At 45.5% G+C, this 21602-nt stretch overlaps 2 protein-coding genes across 2 annotated transcripts in view; both read right to left on the bottom strand.

The window, feature by feature from the left end:
* LOC122790657 (vesicle-associated membrane protein 2-like) overlaps positions 1-7109 on the bottom strand; it is a 161387-nt gene extending 154278 nt beyond the window's left edge. The window contains exon 1 of the mRNA XM_044058181.1: positions 6906-7109. Coding sequence (XP_043914116.1) covers positions 6906-7094 — 189 coding nt within the window. The 5' untranslated portion in view covers positions 7095-7109. The remainder of the gene's footprint in view (positions 1-6905) is intronic.
* Positions 1-21602, bottom strand: part of PRPF4 (pre-mRNA processing factor 4) — a 981057-nt gene that overhangs the window by 885051 nt on the left and 74404 nt on the right. The gene's annotated exons all lie outside the window — the stretch shown is intronic.

Here is a 21602-nt window from a genome sequence, read left to right as displayed (position 1 = left end):
AGTAGTCCTCAGGGGGGGAGACCGAGGGAATAGACTCCTCAGCATCAGAGTCTTCAAAAGGGGAATAGGCATAATCCTGGTCCTCAGAATGGTCTGAGGTAATAGAAGCCTTGTCTGAGGAAGGGTAGTCTTCCTCCAGTCTGGGTCTTTTGTCAGAGGGGGGTTGAGAACCCCTGATGAGAGTTATCAAATCCTCAGCCATTTTTTAAGCATCTGTTTTTTTAGGCATGGGGCCTTGAGAGGTCTGAGGACCCTGTTTTTTAATTTTCATGGCAGCTTTAGATTTAGTGAGGGATTTAATAGAGAAGGTGGTAGGCCTGAAGACCCTTTCAGAAATGGTAGGCCTCACTAAATTTTCAGTTTCCCCGCCAAGAGTGTCGTAGGTATCTGCAGAAGGAATGGAGACAGAGGAGCCTGCGACCTCGGGTACTGAAGTCACCGGTAAAATAGTTTCATCGGTAGTCAGGGGCTGTGTAGGCGCCTCGCGGAGAACTGGTAGTCGGCCTAAGCGTGGTCTCAATACTCGGTGCAGACCTCGGATGTCGGTCCTTGTCTTTGCGTCTTTTGCTTAAAACTGGCAGTGTATCCGACGACATGATAGAATTAAATTTTTTGACAAAATAATGAAGGGCGAACTCCGCCCGGCGCTTAATAGTGCGCTTGTTGAAACTAGCACAAAAACAGCAGGCCGAGACGTCGTGGTCTGGCCCTAAGCAAGGTATACAGAAAGAGTGAAAATCCTTATGCGGTATTTGCTTCCCACAAGAAATGCAATTATTAACTGTCTGACATCGGTCTGAGGCAAGAAAAGTTTCCCCAACGGGGTACTTAGCTTTAAAGAAGACTTCGACTGAAATACTTTTGTAAATCTCAGGAGGTGGCCGACCGGCACTTGCGAACTGCTTCTGCTTTGGGCACCGCGCGGCAGGAAAGACTGAAGAAGATGGCGTCGGCTGCCTCTTTTATACCCCTGCCGCACTGATGTCAGGGAGGAAGCGACGACAACCGACGCCGGACATGGACTTTGGAATTTGGCCAACCGAGGACCCGCCTGACGGCAGGATAACCCATCTGTAATGACTGCAGCTGTATGCACGAACATCCTGGACTGCAGCAGTGTGAACACACTAACATCTACATTTATGGTAGGTACAAAACTGTACTATGTTCATCGGGTTACACTGCTGCAGTCATCACACTTGGGTTGAATCCCAAAGCTAAGGATGGGTGGTGGAACTAAACAGGGTTTGGAGAGGCTAGTAGGCCCTGCAGAACTGCAGTGGCAAAGCCAGCTCTGGTTTTAGAGTATAGAGGTAAGTGATAGTGCTTGGTGAAGGTGAGCACTGAACTCCAAGTTGCAGCCTCCAAAATATCCTTGGTTGGTACCCCTCTGAGGAAGGCCGTTGATGTTGCTGTAGCCCTGGTGGAATGGGGCCTGATGTTACTGGGCACAGATTTCCCATGGTGTGTGTAGCAGAAACGGATACAATGTCCTATCCATTTTGAAATGGTCTGTTTTGAGACCGCTTTTCCTTGTGATCCTGCAGCATAGGATACAAAGAGCTGATCAGATTTTCTGAAAGCTTTAGTTTTATCCAAGTAGTAACGTAATTGTCTGTGAATGTCCAAAGAGTGTAGGAGCCTTTCCCCTTTGTTCTGGGGGTTTGGATAAAAAGGTGGGCAAATGAATGGTTTGGTTTAGGGCCACACTGGATACCACCTTTGGCATAAAGGAAGGGTTAGTTCGTGAAGAGACTCTGTCTTGATGAAAAATGTCCACTGCCATTAGGGCCTGTAGTTCTGAGACTCTTCATGCTGAAGTTATTGCTAGCAGCAGAGCAGTTTTCCATGATAGGAATTGTAGATGAACTGTGAAAGCTGATTCAAAGGGCGGTAGTGCAAGCTTTTCCAAAACAAAGTTGGTGTTCTCCGGGGCGGTCTTATGTTCTTAGCCCTTCTGAGGAACTGTCGTAGTAATGGATGCGAGAATATAGTAGGATTCGTGTTGTATTGAGCTGAAATAGCTGAGGCGTGGATCTTAACAAATGAGAAGGAAAGTCCTTTGTGCAACATCTCAGTTAAATATTGAAGAATCTGAGGAATATTTAGGACAAGGGGATTTTGGCCTTTAGCCTGGTTCCAGGCACAGAATCTTTTCCATTTGTCTGAATAGACTTTCCTGGTGCTGAACCTCCTGGCCTCCAGAATGACGTCCATCACAGCTTTACAGAGAAGTGCTGACTGGTTGTTTAGGCAATTTGCCATGCAGCCAGATTTAAAGTCTTGAGCTGGCTGTGTAGAATCTGACTGTTTTGCTGAGTGAGCAGGTGAGGAATTGTAGATAAAATCCATGGTGGGCCTTGAGCCATGTTCCTTAGTATTGGATACCAGTGTTGGCATGGCCAGTCTGGAGCAATGAGAATCATTTGTGACCTCTCTAATCTGTCTTTCAGCAGCACCTTTGCCAGAAGAGGCAGTGGAGGAAAGGCATACACTGTCAATGTTTTCCAACTGAATGAGAGGGCGTCCACTTTCCAAGCTAGTGTGTGGTATGTCCTTGTGCAGAATTTCCATAGTTGGTAGTTTTGGGGGGGGGGAGCAAACAGATCTAGGTCTTGGCTCCCCCATTTTTGAGTTATCATTGCAAATACTTGTGGATCTAGTTTCTACTCGTGAGGATCTATGATGTTTCTGCTTAGTCTGCCAATGTGTTTTTCTTTCCTGGCAGGAATTGTGCTTGTAGTTGAACTTGGTAGGTCAGTGCTGTATTCCACAAGGTCATTGCTCGTCTGCATAGGGGTTAGGAGTGTGTGCCCCCTTGCTTGTTTATGTACCACATCACTGTGGTGTTGTCCATCTTTATTAGGAGTTATCCTGGATGTAGGAGGTCCTTGAAAGCTGTTAGGGCATTTTGTACAGCTAGCATCTCTTTTTGATGGCTATGTAGATGCCTTTGGTCTGCAAACCAGTTGCCCTGAATACACTGTCCTGCCATGTGTGCTCCCCATGCATAATCCGATGCATCTGTTATAGCTTGCCTGGCTGTGGGTAAGGTAAAAGGCTGACCCTTGTTGAGGTGACATGCCTGAGCCCACCATAGAAACTCCTGTTGAAGGCAGGGAATGAGTGGAATTATGGTTTCCAAGCTGTGGCTGTGTTGAGTCCATATGCTTTTCAGATACTATTGTAATTTCCTTATATGCAGTTTTGCAAATGGTATTAGTAGTATGCAAGATGCCATGAATCCCAAGGCCTGCAGAATTTTTCTTGCAGGGAGTTGGGTCTTTGTTGCCATCATTTTGAAGTACTGAATCAGTTGTCTTTGCTTGCCTGGTGTGAGATAAGCCATCTGGGCCATTGTATTTAAGCGGGCACCCAGGAATATTATGTCTTGTGAGGGCACTAGTTTTGACTTCTTTTCATTTACTGTGTACCCTAGGCAACTTATAAGGTTTTTGACAAACGCCAGATGCTTTAAAAGAATGTCCTTGCTTTCTGCTTGAATAAGGCAGTCGTCCAGGTATGGATATATTTGAATTCCTGTTTGTCTGCAGTATGCAATTACTGGTGCCAGGCATTTTGTGATGACCCTGGGCGCAGTAGATAAGCCAAAGGGCAGTGTAGAGAATTGATAATGGGCAGAACCTGCTATAAATCGGAGGTATCTTCTGCGATTTTGTCTGATAGGGACATGCAGGTATGCCTCCTTGAGGTCCAACGTTACTAGCCAAGCCTTCTTGCCCAGCATGTGAAGAAGTTGCTGTAGTGTTAGCATCTTGAATTTGGGTACTTCCAGGTATGTGTTTAGAATTGAGAGGTCCAGAATGGGTCGCCAGGCTTTGTCCTTTCGGGGAACTAGAAACAGTCTTGAGTAAAATCCTTGTCCTTGCTCCTGTGTAGGAACCTGTTGAATGGCTCATGTCCATGAGAGCTGAAATTTGCTTTTGAGCCTCTGCCCATTGATTTGGTGGCAGGTTTGGCATTCCTTTTATCCTTGGCAAACTGTGAAAGTGGAATCTGTATCCTTGAGATACAATATTTAGGACCCATTTGTCTTTTGTGATGATGTGCCAATTGTCTGCAAAAAGTGCTAGTTTTCCCCCCAAGGGAGCTGCCAAGAGGGTTTTGCTTGGTAGTCTGATGGGTAAGTCATTGTGTTTGTCTTCTGGTAGTTTGAGACCGGTCTTCTCCTCGTTTTTTGGTTGTGACACCCCATTGTCGAGGCTGGTATGAGCCTTGTGACTGGCCTCTGCCCCTTGGGCATCTGTATCTGCACCTCTGTGGTCTGGCAGAAGCTGGAAAGGACCAGTTTTTGGTTGGCCAATTTCTGCTGAAACGAGGGAGTTGAACCTGTAAAAAATCCTTGACCATCTGCATAGATTTTGCATTATCCTCCATTTTCTTTAAAACTTCTGCTTTTACACCAAATAAAACATCCTGCTGTAAAGGTGCATCCGATAACTTTGCTTTAACATGATCAGGTAAAGTTTGTTCTTTTAACCAAGCATGCCTACGTATGACAGAGCCTGCTACTGCTGCTCTACAAGAAGCTTCCAATGAATCAAATCCACATTGCAAAGTATGCTTTCCTACTTGTTCAACTGCATGCAACAAATCGTGCATTTCCTTGTAATCAGGCTGTTCTGTATGTGTGAGCATTTTTTGTTTTAATTGAGACATCAGATATTGTTGATACTTCAGCATGTGAAACTGACAATTTAAGGCCCTCATAGCTAGAGTAGCTGAGGTATATACTTTCTTTCCTCGTCTGTCTAGTGCTCTAGAATCCCTTTCAGAGGGCACAGGATTTTTAGCAATAGAGGCCTTAACCCCCTTTGGGACCCTGGGAAATGGTTTCTGGGTCAGTAACAGGGCTTTTATACAGGAATTTGTGTGAGTCAGGGACTCTGTAGTATCTGTCTGGTTTGGCTGGTGCAGGAGGTAGAGAATCTGGGTTAAGGCTAGATTCTGAATAAACATCATCCACAATGTCTAACACAGGTGGAATAGCAAGTGGTCTGTGCTGGGGTAGTAAAAGGAACTCACAGAGCCTTTTCTTAGAATCAGAGTAATCCTGGCCTTCCCAGTGGAAATGTTCCCTCATAGTATGTAAGGTTTCCCCAAAAGAGTAGTCTTCTGGGGGAGATGCAGAAGGGATAGACTCTTCAGCATCAGAGTCTTCATAAGGAGGAAAGGAATATTCCTGTTCCTCAGAAGAGTCTGAGGAAATTGAAACCTGGTCAGAGGAAGTGTAGTCCTCCTCCTGCCTTGGCCTTTTATCAGGAGGGGGGTGGGAACCCCTGATTAGGGTAATTAAGTCTTCAGCCATCTTTAGCATCTGTTTCTTGGGCATGGGGCCTTGTACTGGAGACTGCTGTACAATCTTTGTTTTTAAAGGAGTTTTCAGCTTTGCATAGGATTTAATAGTGAGTGTAGTCAGTCTGAAGACACCTTCTGCAACTGAAGGTTTTTCAACTGCACCGGAATCTCTTCAGGCATAGAGTCGGAAGGGCCTAAAGGTAAAGGTTGTGGAGGCCTAGCCATCTCCGCTTGTGAATCGGATGTCGCCTGGGGTTCTAAATCAGCGGTCGTCAGGCTCAGTAGGCACCTCACTGAAAACCGGAGAACTGGCGACTGGCCTAGCAGAGGCCTCGGAGTCTGGTTTGGGTCTCGGCTGCCTGTCCTTATCTTTGCGTTTTTTATGCATTCCAGTCATCGGTTGCTCCGACGGCATGGTATAATTAAATTTCCTACCAAAATAATGTCGGGCGAAATCAAGCCGACGTTTAATAGTTAGTTTATTAAACCTAGCACAAAACAGACAACCTGTGACGTCGTGGTCTGGGCCTAGGTAAGGAATACAACAAGAATGAAAATCCTTATGAGGTATTTGCTTTTTTCCCACAAAAAATGCAATTCACTTTTTCTGACATCGGACTGAGGCAAGAAAAGGTTCCCCAATGGGGTACTTAGCTTTATTGAAGACTTTGGTCTGAAATTCGATCTCAGGAGTCGGCCGACCGGCACTTGCGAACTGCTTCTGCTTCAGGCACCGCGCGGCAAGAAAGACTGAAGAAAATGGCATCGGATGCATCTTATATACCCTTGGCGCACTGACGTCAGAGAAGAAGCGACAGCAACCTACACCGGACCAAGACTTTGGAACTCTGGCCGACTGCGGGACCACCTGACGGCAGGATAACAAGTGTGATGACTGCAGCAGTGTAACACGAACATCTTGGAAGTTACTGAATCATGCTGTAAAACAGCCTTGAGGCAAGCTGTCTTGAACATAATATACCTGAGGTAGAGTTTGGGGTTCTGGGAAAACTGTTGTTGACTAAAACTACACATTTGTGAAATTCTGAGCTTCTCTCCATTTTTGTGGATGTGATGTTTTTGCTTTGTGCTTTTTCACAAGAATCCACTAACTCACAAAAAACACTGATCAGTTCTAAAACCTGAAAGTAGGTTAAGGTTTGTAAACTCCAAGAACTGGTCTATTTGTATGGTTCCCACCTACAGCCCCACAAAACTTTCCAAAAGTTCTGTAATCAGCCATTTGGGATCACCTGTCCTCCAGGTTAGTGTCCAGAATAACACAAGGACTGAGTTCCAACACCTAATGACACCCTGTCATGGGGCTCTACAGGCACTACCTAGCAGTGGTACAAAGACGTAGCCCATCAGGACAAAATGACACCAGAATGGATTCATTTTGCACTCATTTTTCTTTTAGGCAGATTCCTCTGTAGTTCAGTGTGTCCCTTTAACTAGAAAGTCAATGAAAATACTGCAAGAAAACTCTTCAATTCAAAGGCTGAGACTTTTGGTGTAGCATCTGCAATAAATCATGTCACACAACACAACAATGACTGATGAAGTACAGAATCCACAAACCTCACCTCATCGACCTGAGCTTGTGTTTGCTGCAACCTTCTGTTGCTTGTCAAGTTGGGTGGGGGTCCGGCAGGAGCAGCACCCTCTCCTCCGGCTGCTGGGGGTGCGGCTGGGGCAGACCTGTCAACAAAAATGGAAAATGAAAGCTTATTCTTTGCTTGGTGCCTTCTTAAATAAATCAGACAAAGAATCATCTATGGAATACAAGTTGGATGGGGAAGTACACACCAACAAAAGTTATTTGAGTTTTTGTTTTTTTTCTTTAAAAGGGACATTAATCCTGAATGGTGTATACTGAACTTTGTGCAAAATGGAAAGCTGACAGCCAACCAATGGCAAAATGACTGAAGACCAATTATGCAAAACAGTTGATTGAAAGCCACTTTCAGTGAACAGGACTTTGTGCATCTCCATGCAATCGTGGCTTGCCTACCTGCAGAAAAATGCTGTGCTTAGTTTCAATAAAAGTGGTCTTCAGTCGATCAAATTTCCAACAGTTGCGCTTCAGGGATTATAATTTAACATGAATCCATACAAAGACTTCAACTGATGGAGTTAAGTTACTGACAACTTTTCTGCTACATACTATTTACAATCTGGTGTATTTGTGGTGCAGAATTTGAGAACAGAGTGTTGGGTATACAATTCTGGACAACCTCTGAATTTATAAAAGAAAACAGGAATGATGGCAGGTACACATGTTGTGTCATGGTGGGGGAGGAGCACTGAGGACAGGGGCATTATGTCCTCTGATCTAGAGTGGGAGCTGTTATCTGTTCTCTTCGTGCAATGCTGGACTTTGTTCATAGGTTTTCTAACACAGCGGAAGGATTTATGACTGTTCATGACAAAGGTGGCAATTTTCAGCTCATACTTAGCCTTGGGAGTTTTCATTTGGTCGCTAACTACTTTCTTTCCAAGGGAAATTTTAGAGCAGGAAATTTAAGTATGATTTTAATAGACAGCAAGGAGTTTTTTCTTTTGTTATAAAGCTTGCTTATATACTAGGATTCCACAACAGGGGCTTGTTCTTAAATGTGTTGCATTTGTGTCAGACTAGGTTAGACATCTAGATAATGCACAGAAATAAGAGAAAAGTACAGTTGTGTACACTTACCATAAATGTAGATGTTCAAGTTTATTCACTGTTGCAGTCATCACACTTGGGTTATCCTGCCAGGGGTAGCCCTCAGTTGGCCCAAATACCAGAGACTTGGTATTTCTGCGTCAGTTTTCACTCCAGGACCGACGTCAGGTCGTCTTTGGTATAAAATCAGGTGGGTGGGGAACCAGGATTGCAACAGTGAATACATTTATGGTAAGTGTACACAACTGTACTATGGTCATGTTTCACTGTTGCAGTCATCATACTTGGGTTGATTCCCAAAGCTGAAGAATGGGTGGAGGCAGTCAAGAAGAGTTTGGGCTGGCTAGTATGCCCTGCAGGACTGCTGTTGCAAAGCCCGCTCTGGATTTGGAAGAGATAGGCAGGTGGTAATGCTTGTTGAAGGTATGAACAGAACAGAACTCCAAGTAGCAGCTTCCAGAATGCCCCTGGTAGGGACTCCTCTGAGAAAGGCTGTAGAGGTTGAAGTTGCCCTAGTGGAATGTGTTCTGACCCCCTGAGAGGGTGATTTCTCATGGTGTTTGTAACAAAAATGGATACAGTGTGCTGTCCATTTGGAGATGGTTTGTTTTGATATGGCCTTGCCCTCTGCCCCTGGTGCAAAGCTTACTAGTAACTGGTCAGATTTCCTGAAGGGCTTAGTCCTATCCAGGTAGAATCTGAGCTGTCTGTGCACATCTAAGGAGTGCAATATCCCTTCCCCCTTATTTTGAGGATTAGGGGAAAAAGGTGGGCAAATTAATAGATTGGTTGAGAGCCACACTGGACACCACTTTAGGCATAAAAGTAGGGTTAGTCCTGAGGGAGACCCTGTCAGCATGAAAAATAATGAAAGGTTCCACAGCCATAAGTGCTTGTAGCTCAGACACTTTCTAGCGGAAGTGATGGCCAGAAGCAAGGTAGTTTTCCAAGAGGAATTTTAACTACTGCTGCAGGCACAAAGGGGGGGGTAGCATGAGCTTTTCCAGCACAATTAAAGGTCCTCAGCAGTGATGGGGGCTCTTCTTGGTGGCCTTAAGTTGTTAGCCCCTCTCAGGAACTGTTTGATGAGAGGGTGAGAGAAGACAGGTGGCTCAGTGCTGTAATGAGCAGAGACATGGATCTTAATGGAAGAGAAGGGCAGGCCTCTGTGGAGTAGGTCTGCTAGGTAATCCAGGATGAGAGGTAAGGAGGGTTGTGCTATCAGCTCCTTTAGGGTGAATCCAGGAACAGTACCTTTTCCACTTATCAGCATAGGATATCTTTGTACTGGGTCATCTGGCTTCACATACAACATCCAGTACCTGCTTGCTTAGCCTGGCCACTGGCGGAGAATTCAAGGAATAAGCCAGGCTGCAAGGTTCAGGATCTGCAATTGTGGATGCAAGATCTGTCCCTCCTGCTGAGTCAGGAGGGTTGGGATCTGAGGTAGGCATCATGGTGGCACCGGTGACAGACTGCACAATAGTGGGTACCAGTGTTGGCATGGCCAGTCTGGGGGCAATCAGGATTGCCCTTGGTCTTTCCTGCCTTACCCTGAGTAGTACTCTTGTAAGAGGTAGAGGGGGAAATGCATAGATTGAGAGGTTTGCCCACTGGAAGGCTAGGGCATCCACTTTCCAGGCCTTGCTGTGAGTTATTATAGAAAAGTACAGTTGTGTACACTTACCATAAATGTAGATGTTAGAGTATCTTCACTGTTGCAGTCATCACTGTAGGGTTCTTCTTGCCGGCAGGCAGCCCTCGGTCGGCCAGAATCCCAAAGTCTGGGTCCGGCGTCGGCTGTTCAGTCATGCTCCCTGATGTCAGAGCACCAGGAGTACAAAGTTGCCAGCCGACGCCATGTTCTCCAGTTTTTATTGTCCCAGATATCAGGTTCACAAAAATGAAGGCTAATAGTAAAACAAAAATGTAACATACAACAAACCCCATACCCTGTAGCAAATGCACCTCAGAAGAAGAGTGAAGGAAACCATACTAATGAAAGTATAAGAGGGGCAGGAGGGAGGGTAACCCAGACTGCAACAGTGAAGACACTTGAACATCTACATTTATGGTAAGTGTACACAACTGTACTATGTTCGCCGTGTTTCACTGTTGGTCATCACTGTAGGGTTGAATCCCAAAGCTGAGATAAAGGGTGGTGGTTAGAGAGTAGAAGGGGCAGCTAGAAGGCCCTGCAAGACTGCAGAAGCAAAGCCTGCCTTAGACAGAGTAAAGAGGGAGATTATAGTGCTTAGAGAAAGTATGCACTGAACTCCAAGTTGCAGCTTCCAAAATATCTTTGGTAGGTACTCCCCTGAGAAAGGCAGCTGAAGTAGCAGCAGCTCTGGTAGAGTGAGTCCTTATTTTTCCTGGGATTAGGTTTCCATGAAGAGAGTAACAAAATCTGATTCCATGAGCAATCCATTTAGAAATGGTCCGATTTGAAATAGCTTTGCCTTGGGAATTTGTTGCATAAGAAACAAACAGTCTGTTTTCCTGATATCCTTGGTTCTGTCCAGGTAAAAACGAAGTTGCCTGTGTACATCCAAGGAATGCAAGATCCTTTCCCCCTTATTTTGTGGATTAGTGAAAAAAGTTGGCAGGTGAATAGTTTGATTTAAAGCCACTTTTGAAACCACTTTAGGCATGAACGTAGGATTAGTCCTTAAAGACACCCCATCTTGATGAAAAATAATATAAGGTTCCACAGCCATGAGTGCTTGTAACTCCTAGACACTCCTGGCTGAAGTCAAAGCCAGTAGGATAGCGGTCTTCCATGATAAATACTTAATATCAGATGTGGCAGCAGGCTCAAAAGGAGGCAGAGTGAGTTTTTCCAGAACATAGTTGAGGTCCCAGGCAGGTATGGGTGGTGTCCTAGGGGGCCTTAAATTCTTTGCTCCTCTGAGATATTGTTTCAGAAGTGGATGCGAAAAGATTGGAGGATCTGTATTGTAATGTGCAGAGATATCAGAGGCATGTATTTTTATGGAGGAGAAGGATAAACCCTTATGTAGCATCATGTCTGTCAGGTAATGTAAAATCAATGGGATATTAGGAATGAGAGGATCAGAATCCTGAGCATGCATCCAGGTGCAAAATTTCTTCCATTTACCTGCATAACATTTTCTAGTGCTAGGCCGTCTGGCTTCTAAGATGACATCCATGACCTGTTTGGGAAGGGGAGGATTAATCATAGACCCTGAATACGCCAGGCTGAGAGTTTTGATATGAGTGCAGAACCTGGCCCTGGTGTTGGGACAAAAGATTTGGAATCTGAGGTAGAATCCAAGGAGGCTCCTGGGATAGATTCATCAGTGTTGAGTACCAAAATTGACGAGGCCAATTTGGGGCCAGTAAAATCATCTTGGGTTTATCCTTCTTGATCTTTAATAACACCCGTGGAAGAAGAGGTAGTGGAGGAAAGGCATACCCAGAGAGGTTCCTCCAACTGAATGAGAGAGCATCCACTTTCCATGCTAGTTTGTGAAATGTCCTTGCGCAATAAATCTGTAACTGGTGGTTGAGGGGGATGCAAATAGATCTATGTCCGGGCAGCCCCAGGCTTCTATAATCAATCATCTTGAATATTTGGGTGTCTAGCATCCACTCGTGTGGGTCTGACTGTTTCCTGCTCAGGCTGTCGGCCAGAATATTTTGTTTCCCTGGCAGGAACTGAGCTTGTAGATCCACTTTGCAAGCTAGAGCTGTGTTCCATAGAGTAATGGCTAGTCTGCAAAGGGGATAGGAGTGTGAACCCTCTTGCTTGTTTATGTACCACATAACTGTGGTGTTGTCTGTCCGTATCAGTAATTGTCCTGGCTGTAGAAGATCCCTGAAAGCCAAGAGGGCATTCTGTACAGCCAACATCTCTTTTAAATTGATATGTAGGTGCTTCTGATCCTCTGTCCAAAAACCTTGCAGGACTTTCCCCTGCAAGTGGACTCCCCATGCGTAATCCGAGGCGTCCATGGTTAACACTTGGCTGGCTGGAGGCAGACCGAAGGCTTTCCCTTTGTTGTGAAGACATGCCATGGTCCACCAATGGAATTCCTTTTGTAGGCAAGGCAAGACAGCAATCGGTGTGTCTAGACTGTGGCAATGCTGGGAGCATACACTTTTTAGGTACCATTGTATTTTTCTCATATGTAGTCCTGCATATGGTATGAGAAGGATGCAGGAGGCCATGTAACCCAAAGCCTGCAGGAATTTCCTTGCAGTTAACTGAGACATTAACGCCAAGGTTTTGAAAGTTGAAGCCAGCTGTAGTTGTTTTTCGGATGTCAGGAATGCCATCTGGGTTGTTGTATTTAGAGGAGCAGCACAGAGAAAAGTTATCTGTTGTGTGGGTGTCAAATTTGACTTTATGTTCACAGTGAATCCCAGGTACTTGAGTAGATTTTGAACAAATTCCAGGTGCTGGAGTAAGACATCCTTGCTGTCTGCTTGAATAAGGCAGTCGTCCAGATAAGGGTAAATTTGAATTCCCTCGAGTCTGCAATAAGCTACTACTGGTGCCAGGCACTTGGTGAAGACCCTGGGTGCAGTAGACAAGCCAAAGGGCAGCGCAGAGAATTGGTAATGTTTCTATCCGGCCTTGAACCGGAGGTATTTTCAGCACTCCTGTCTGATAGGGATGTGTAGGTAAGCCTCCTTTAAATCTAATGTCACCATCCATGCATTTTTGCTCAACATTGGTGGGAGCTGCTGCAGAGTAAGCATCTTGAACTTTGGTATCTTCAGGAAAGTATTTAAGACTGACAGATCCAGGATGGGTCTCCATGAATTTTGTTTTCTGGGAACTAGAAAGAGCCTTGAGTAAAAGCCTTGCCCAGTCTCCAATTGTGGAACCAGTTCTATGGCCCTCATAGCCATGAGGGATCCCACTTGGTTTAATGCCTCGGCCCATTGGTGTTTTGGTAGGTCTGGCCATCCGTTTGGTCTTGGCAAGGTATGAAACTGGAATTTGTAACCTCTTGAAACTACATCCAGAACCCACTTGTCTTGAGTTATGCAAGTCCAATTTTGTTGAAAACGAGAGAGAGTTTTCCTCCTAGAGGGGCTTCCAGGAGAGAAGTTCCTGGAGCCATGTAGGGGGAGTCATTGAGCCTGTTTTCTATAAGATTGAGGTCTGTCCGCTCCACCCCTGGGGGTGGAAGCACTCCACTGTCTAGGTCTATAAGAGGTCTGTGGTTGGGTCCTCCCTCTGGAGCGCCTATATCTACCCCTCTGAGGCCTGTCCGAGCTGGGAAAGGACCAATTTTTAGTTGGCCAATTTCTGTTCAATCTTGGGGGCTGAACCTGTAAGAAATCCTTAACCGTTTGCATGGATTTTGCCTTATCCTCCATTTTTTTTATCACCTCTTCAGCCTTAGACCCAAACAAAACATTATGCTGAACAGGAGCATCCAGTAACTTTGCTTTCACTTGATCAGGTAAGTTTTGTTCCTTTAACCAAGCATGCCTTCTAATGACCGTCAGCCACCCTGCATGAAGCATCCAAGGCATCAAAACCACAGTGTAACCATGGTTAGCAAGTCCTCCGTAGCATGCATCAATTCGTGTAATTCCTTATTATCTGCACATGCAGAAATGGTACCTAGCTTTTGTTTCATAACGGACAGCAGAAATTGCTGATATTTTAGCATATGAAATGGACAATTTAAAGCCCTAATAGATAAAGTAGCAGAAGTGTACACTTTTTTGCCCCATCTCTCCAAAGCTCTAGAATCCTTATCTGACGGAATAGGGTTTTTAGCAGAGGCAGCCTTAACACCCTTAGGACCCTGAGAAATGGTTTCTGGATCAGCAGCAGGATTTTTGTAAAGGAACTGGTGGGAGTCAGGTACCCTGTAATATCTGTCAGGCTTAGCAGGGGCTGGAGGAAGAGAGTCAGGAGTTAAATTAGCCTTAGAAAAGGCATCATCCACAATATCCAAAACAGGAGGAATAGCCAGGGGTCTATGTTGGGGAAGAAGAAGGAAATCTCTAAGACTTCTCTTAGATTCAGAGTACTCCTGTCCTTCCCACTGAAAATGTTCCATGTCATGTAAAGTTTCCCCAAAAGAAAAATCCTCTGGGGGAGAAGCTGATGGAATGGATTCCTCAGCATCAGAATCCTCATAATGAGGGAAAGTATATTCCTGTTCAGAGGAAGACACTGAAGAAATAGATGCCTGATCAGAGGATTCATAATCCAATTCTTGCCTTGGCCTTTTGTCTGGAGGGGAATGTGAACCCCTAATCACGGTTAGTAAGTCCTCCGCCATTTTAAGCAGCTGTTTCTGAGATTTGGGTCCCGGATCAGAAGAGGCCTGGGCTGGTGTCTTTGATTTAGAAGGAGTCTTCGCCTTTGTCTTTGCCTTTATCAGAAGCTGTGTAGGCCTGAAAACCCCCTCGGAAGCCGGTACCTGCACAGTGGCTCAAGACCCATCCGAGGGAGCATTGTCCGAAGGTCCTGCAGCTGTAGTGCTCAAAGACCTAGTTGGCTCCTCATGGGAGCCCGTTTCGGCAATCGGTTCTGAAATGGCCGACTACAGGGGCTGCGAAAGCGCCTCACTGACAATGGCCGAACCTGTAGCTGGCTTTGCTTGTAAACCGTAGTTTGATTTGGACCTCTGAGGCCTGCCCTTATCCTTGCGTCGTTTGTGAACTCCGGTAGTCAGAAGCATGTCCGACGATATTTTATAATAAAAACACCTGCCAAAGTAGTGAAAAGCAAAATCGTACCTCCGCTTAATAGTACGTTGGTTAAATCTAGCACAAAACCGACAACTAGCTACGTCGTGGTCAGGGCTTAAACAAGGAATACAGTAAGAGTGGAAATCCTTATGAGGTATTTGCTTCCCACAAGAAATACAATTATTAACTTTTTCTGACATCGGACTGGAGCAAGAAAAAAGTTTCCCCAACGGGGTACTTAGCTTTGAGAAGTCAGTCTTCGGAATGAAGCACGAAAAAATATCAGGAGTCAGCCGACCGGCACTTGCGAACTGCTTCCACGGCACGGCAAGAAAGACTGGAGAACATGGTGTCGGCTGGCAGCTTTGTACTCCTGGCGCTCTGACGTCAGGGAGCATGACTGAACAGCCGACGCCAGACCCAGACTTTGGGATTCTGGCCGACCGACGGCTGCCTGCCAGCAGGAAAAACCCTACAGTGACGACTGCAACAGTGAAACACGATGAACATCACAAAATACTAGAAAAATAGAAAACAAAAACACCACCGGAGCAGAGGCAGACAGCCGAGGTACCCAGATCTATGAATTAAAGGATACCCTACTGCTCTACTCTGCTCCGGTGGTGTTTTTTTTCTTGCTGCGAGGTAATCTGATACATAATTTGCTGAGCTGATGGTTGCAGGGGGAGGCAAATAGGTCCACCTTTGGGGTACCCCATCTCTGGGTCAGAAGGCTAAAGGTGTTGTGGTCTAAATGCCACTTGTGTGGGTCTAGGAGATTTCTGCTTAAGTTGTCCACCAGAGAGTTTTGTTTGCCTGGCAGGAACTGAGCTTTCAGTTGAATATGCATGGCTGAGGCAGTATTCCACAGGGTCATGGTTAGCCTGTAGAGTAGAAAAGAGTGGGTCCCCCCTGCTTGTTGATGTACCACATCACTGTGGTGGTTTTGGTTTTTATTAGCAGCAGCTCCGGTGAGAGTAGGGATCTGAAAGCTGCCACAGAATGCTGAACAGCTAGCATCTCTTTTTGGTTGATGTGCAGATGAATTTGGTTTGGGCTCCAGTGGCCCTGAATGAACCTGAATGCACCTGCTGTCCAGATGTGCACCCCAGGCATAGTCTGATGCAACTGTGGTTAGGGTCAGGGCGGCATGGGGTTGTGTAAAGGGAAGTCCCTTGTTGTGGTTGCATGCTGCTGTCCAAAGAAACTCTTTCCTTAGACAAGTTATTATAGGTATGATAATTTCCAGGTCCTGAGACTGTTGGCACTAAAGACTGTTTAAGTACCACTAAAGTTTCCTCATATCCAGTCGGGCATATGAAATTAGCAGAATGCAGGAAGCCATGAACCCTAGAGCCTGCAGGAGTTTCCTTGTCGATAGCTGGGTTCTGGTGGCCATTTGAGTGAAATAGCCTGTCAGATAGGCTTGTTTTCTGGAGTAAGGAATGCCACCTAGGATGCTGTGTCCAAGCTAGCTCCCAGGAATACAATTTTTTGACTGGCGACTAGTTTGGATTTCTTTTCGTTGATGGTGTACCCCCAGGGAGGTTAGAAGGTCCATTACAAATGTCAGGTGGACAATTGCCTGATTCAGGTGGTCAGGAAAAGCAATAGCAGCAATTAAGGGTAAATATGAATCTTTCTGTCTGCAATAGGCAATGGCTGGAGCCAGGCATTTTGTGAAAACTCTGGGAGCAGTGTATAAGCCAAAGGGAAGTGCAGAGAACTGATAATGCATAGATCCTGCTCTGAAATGTAGATATTTCCTGCAGGAGTCCCTGACTGGGATGTGCAGATAGGCCTCCTTCAGGACTAGGGTGGCTAACCAGGCATCTTTAGTCAGCATAGGGAGAAGCTGCTGTAGGGTGAGCATTATGAATTTTGGTACCACTAGGAAGGTGTTTAAAATGGATAGATCTAAGACTGAGTGCCAGGTGCCCTCTTTTCTGGGTACCAGGAAAAGTCTGGAATAAAAACCTTGGCCTATCTGTGCTGCAGGAACAGGCTGAATTGCCCTTACAGAGAGCAGGGTCTGAACTTGGGTTTGTGCCTCTGCCCACTGGTTTGGAGGAAGGTCTGGGAACCCTTTTGGGGTTGGCACCGTGTGGAAATAAAATTTGTAGCCCTGGGATACTATGTTGTGGACCCATCAGTCATTGGTGATGGAGGCCCTGTTTTTTGCATGGTGGGCAAGTGTTCCTCCTAGGGGCACGAGCAATTAGGCAGAGGTGAGGGGTGGAATTGAGAAGTCATTATGAATTCTTTCTGTAAGGGGGTGACTTAGCACTCCATTTTAGAAGTGGAGGTACTCCATTGCTTAGATCTCTAAATACCCAGAGACTGTAATTTGGGGGGGGGGGGTGTCCATTTCCCCTGGGTCTAGTCTGAGATAGCCTTGACGGGGTTGGAAAGGACCAGTGTTTCAAGGGGCAATGCCTACTAAACCTTGGAGGCTGCACTTACAAAAATTATTTGACTGCCTGCATAGACGGCCTTTTCTTCCATCTTTTTTAAAACCTCTTCTGCTTTGGTGCCAAATAGATTGTCCTTGTTCAGAGGAACATCCAATAACTTTGACTTGACATGGTCTGGCAAGGTCTGCTCCTTAAGCCAGGCATGCCTTCTAAGTACAGAACCTATGACTGCTGCCCTGCAAGATGCTTCTAGAGAGTCAAACCACATTGCAGGGTATGCTTGCTGACTTGTCTTGCAGAATGCATAAGCTCTTGTAAATCTTTATTTTCTGCACAGTCAGGAAAGGTAGATAATTATTGCTTAAATAAGTTCCATAGTATGTTGCTGGTATTTCAGCATGTGGAACTGACAATTCAATGCTCTAAATGGCGAGAGATGCAGAGGTGTATACATTTTTACCCCACCTGTCTAAAGCTCGGGAATCCCTGTCCGAAGGGGTGGGATTCTTAGCTGTAGTAGCTTTTATTCCTTTAGGTCCTTGGGAGATTACCTCTGGGTCAGTAGGATTTTTGAAGAGAATTTTGTAAGAGGGACTCTACAGTACCCGTCAGGTTTACTTGGAGCAGGGGGTAAAGTATCAGGAGTTAGACTGGATTCCATAAAGACATCATCCACAACATCCAGAACAGGAGCGACAGCTAAGGGTCTGTGCTATGGCAAGTCAAAAGATTCCCTGAGCCTCTTTTTGGATGGAGGATAATCCTGTCATTCCCAGTAGAAATGTTATCTCAATGTATGCAGGGTTTCACCAAAAGAAAAATCCTCTGGAGGGGAGGCTGAAGGAATGGATTCCTCTGCATCTGAATCCTCATAGGCAGATAAGGGCATGTCTTCAAACTCCGAAACCTCAGAGTCATCGGACTCTTGGACAGATAAATCAGCTGGGGATAATTCTCTTTCTTTTAGCAGGGGAAGGCTGGCTTCCCCTAATCAGCATGATCAGGTCTTCTGCCATTTTAAGCATCTGAGATTGAGGCAAGGAAGCAGGCACTTGAGTCGCTGGAGTTTTAGGCGTAGCTCGTACTCTTGGCCTTAGAAACTCTGTAGTTTTAGAATGAACTGAAGATGCAAAAGAAGTCATCGGTTTGTGTCGAATATCGGTAATGTGAAGAACTTCCTCAGAAACCTGTGCCTGCACAGCGGCTCCGGACCCAAGGTACAGACATTCGCAAGTTCTGTAGTCAAAGAGTCTTGCGGCATAACAGACTCTGAACGGGTCTCGGTAGAGGCCTGCAAATCCATTGAAGTGGTCATCAGGGGCTGCAAAAGCACCTCACTGAGTACCGGCGAACTGGCGACTAGCTTGACGGAATCACCATTGGCAGTTTTGAACCTGTGTGGTCTTTCTTTATCCTTACATTTTTTGGAAGGTCGGTAGTCAGATGGCTTACCGAACCCATTTTGGAATACGGAGATCAAGAACGAAAGTATTTAGCTACAATAAGGGCCAGACAACGAACAGTTCAGGCGCTGAACAAAGCGCAAACCCGACAGCAAGGTACGTCGTGGTCTGGGCCTAAACAGGTGATGCAGTAAGAATGGAAATCTCAGTGTGGTATTTCCTTTCCACAGGCGAGACAATTAACATTTTCGGACATCTGTTAGAGCAAGAAAAAAAGGATCCCCAAAGTACAGTTTTGTACCTACCATAAATGTAGATGTTCGAGTGCTAATACAGCTGCAGTCATAACAGATGGGTTTTCCTGCCATCAGGCGGGTCCTCGGTCGGCCGAATTCCAAAGTCTAGGTCCGGCGTCGGATGTAGTCGCTTCTTCCCTGACGTCAGTGTGACAGGGGTATAAAAGAACCAGCCGACGCTATTTTCTTCAGTTTTTCTTGCCCCAGATGTCAGGTGCCCCCAGAATAAAGGCAAAACATAAATTTATGTAATAATGCAATGCAATATAATCAAAAAACAGTAGTTGCAAGCAAATACACCATAAAAGAATACCCCAATCAGGTTGTATGAGGAGGTGTTAGCCATTAGGCCTGTCCCAAGAGGGGAAGGAGGGAGGGAAACCTGGACTGCAGCTGTATTAGCACTCGAACATCTACATTTATGGTAGGTACAAAACTGTACTATGTTCATCGTGCATACAGCTGCAGTCATAACAGATGGGTAGAATCCCAAAGGTAAAAAAGGGGTGGTAGGCACTAAGTGGAACTAGGAGGAGCCAGGATGCCCTGCAAGGCTGCAGTGGCAAAGCCCACTCTAGATTTGGAGTATAATGGTAGGTGATAGTGCTTGGAGAAAGTATGTACAGAACTCCAAGTGGCTGCTTCCTGATTATCTTTGGTAGGAACCCCCCCTGAGGAAAGCTGCAGAGGTAGCTGTGGCCCTTGTGGAGTGAGATCTGATGCCTGTAGGTACAGTTTTACCATGAAGAGAGTAACAAAAGCATATGCAGTGGGCTATCCATTTTGAGATTGTCTGTTTGGAAATAGGCTTCCCTTGAGCACCTGTAGCATAGGACACAGAGTTGCTCTGATTTTCTGAAAGGCGTTGTTCTGTCCAAATAATAATGGAGCTGTCTGTGAATGTCCAAGGAATGTAGTAGGCTCTCCCCTTTGTTTTGTGGATTAGGGTAAAAGGTAGGTAAGTGGATAGCCTGATTCAAGGCTAACCTGGATATTACCTTTGGCATAAAGGAAGGGTTGGTTCATAAGGAAACTCTGTCCTGATGGAAAATGATGAAAGGCTGCACAGCCATGAGGGCTTGTAGTTCCAAAACCCTGCGTGCTGAGGTGATAGCCAGAAGGAAGGCTGTTTTCCATGACAAATATTGCAGTTCTGTTGAAGCAGCTGGCTCAAAAGGAGGCAGGGTCAGTTTTTCTAGAATGAAATTGAGGTCTCAAGCAGGTACTGGTTGCTTCCTTGGGGGTTTTATATTCTTAGCCCCTCTGAGGAACTGTCTTAAGAGAGGGTGAGAGAATAAAGGAGGATCAGTGTTGTATTCTGCAGAAATGGCTGAGGCATGGATTTTGATAGAGGAGAATGAAAGTCCACTGCTTAGCATCTCAGCTAGGTACTGTAATATTTGAGGTAAATTCAGTATTCCAGGATTCTGACCCTTTTTCTGATTCCAGGCACAAAACAGTTTCCATTTTGCAGAGTAGGCTTTTCTAGTAGAAGGCCTTCTGGCCTCCAAAATGACATCCTGCACCTCCTTGGAGAGTAGGGTCTGTTGTGAATTTAAGGAATCCTCCATGTGGCTAGATTAAGTGTTTTCAGCTGACTGTGAAGCGTTTTGTCAGTAGAAGAGGCATTAGAGGCAGGATCCATAGTGGGGAATGCGTTAGGCTCCTCAGGAGTGGGTACCAGTGTTGTCTTGGCCAGTCTGGAGCAATGAGAATCATCTTTGGTCTGTCTGCTCTGGCTTTTAATACAACTTTGGGCAGCAAAGGAAGAGGTGGAAAGGCATAAACTGTCATTGTTGTCCAACTGACAGGCCTGTGGATGAAAGGACCTTGAGCAGAATTTTGTCAATTGGTAATTTCTGTGGGTAGCAAAGAGATCTATGTCTGGCCTTCCCCATGCTTGAATTATCTTTGTAAAAACTTGAGGATGCAACTTCCATTCATGTGGATCTGTCACATTTCTGCTTAGGTTGTCTGGCAGCGTGTTTTCCTTGCCTGGCAGGAACTGTGCTTGAAGTTGAATTTGTAATTCCAGAGCCATGTTCCAAAGAGACATGGCTAGCCTGCATAGGGGATATGAATGGGTTCCTCCCTGTTTGTTTATGTACCACATCACTGTGGTGTTGTCTGTCCTTATCAATAGCTGGCCTGGATGCAGTAGGTCTTTGAAAGCCATAATAGCATTTATTACTGCTAGCATTTCCTTTTGATTGATGTGTAGGTGCTTTTCTTTTTGGGACCATTTGCCCTGAATGCACCGATCTGTCATGTGCGCCCCCCCAGGCCTAGTCAGAGGCATCTGTTGTGATGACTTGATTTGCTTGAGGCTTGCAGAATGGGAGACCTATGTTTCTTTGGCATGCTTAAGCCCACCACAGAAATTCCTTTTGAAGGCATGGAATCAGTGGTACAATTGTTTCCAAACTGTGGCTGTGTTGAGACCATAAGTTTTTTAGGTACCATTGAAGTTTCCTCATATGCAGCTTTGCACATGGGATTAGCAGGATGCAAGATGCCATGAATCCCAGAGCCTGCAGGATTTTCCTTGCAGTCAGCCTGGTGAAGGTTGCCAGTTTTCTGAAGTATTGAGTCAGTTGCCCTTGTTTCTCTGGCGTGAGGTAGGCCATCTGGGTGTTTGTATTCAAGCTGGCACCCAGGAAAATTATTGTTTGAGAGGGTATTAGTCTTGATTTCTTTTTGACTGTGTATCCCAGAGAATTCAACAACATTATTACAAACGCCAGGTGTTTCAGAAGTATGTGTTTGCTGTCCGCTTGGATCAGGCAGTCGTCCAAATATGGGTATATTTGTATCCCTT

This window comes from Protopterus annectens, chromosome 16.part0 (assembly GCF_019279795.1).
Source record: "Protopterus annectens isolate FY-2018-M chromosome 16.part0, PAN1.0, whole genome shotgun sequence".
NCBI lineage: Eukaryota > Metazoa > Chordata > Ceratodontiformes > Protopteridae > Protopterus > Protopterus annectens.
Note: the sequence above shows the minus strand (reverse complement) of the source record. Positions and strands in the feature narration are given on the sequence as shown.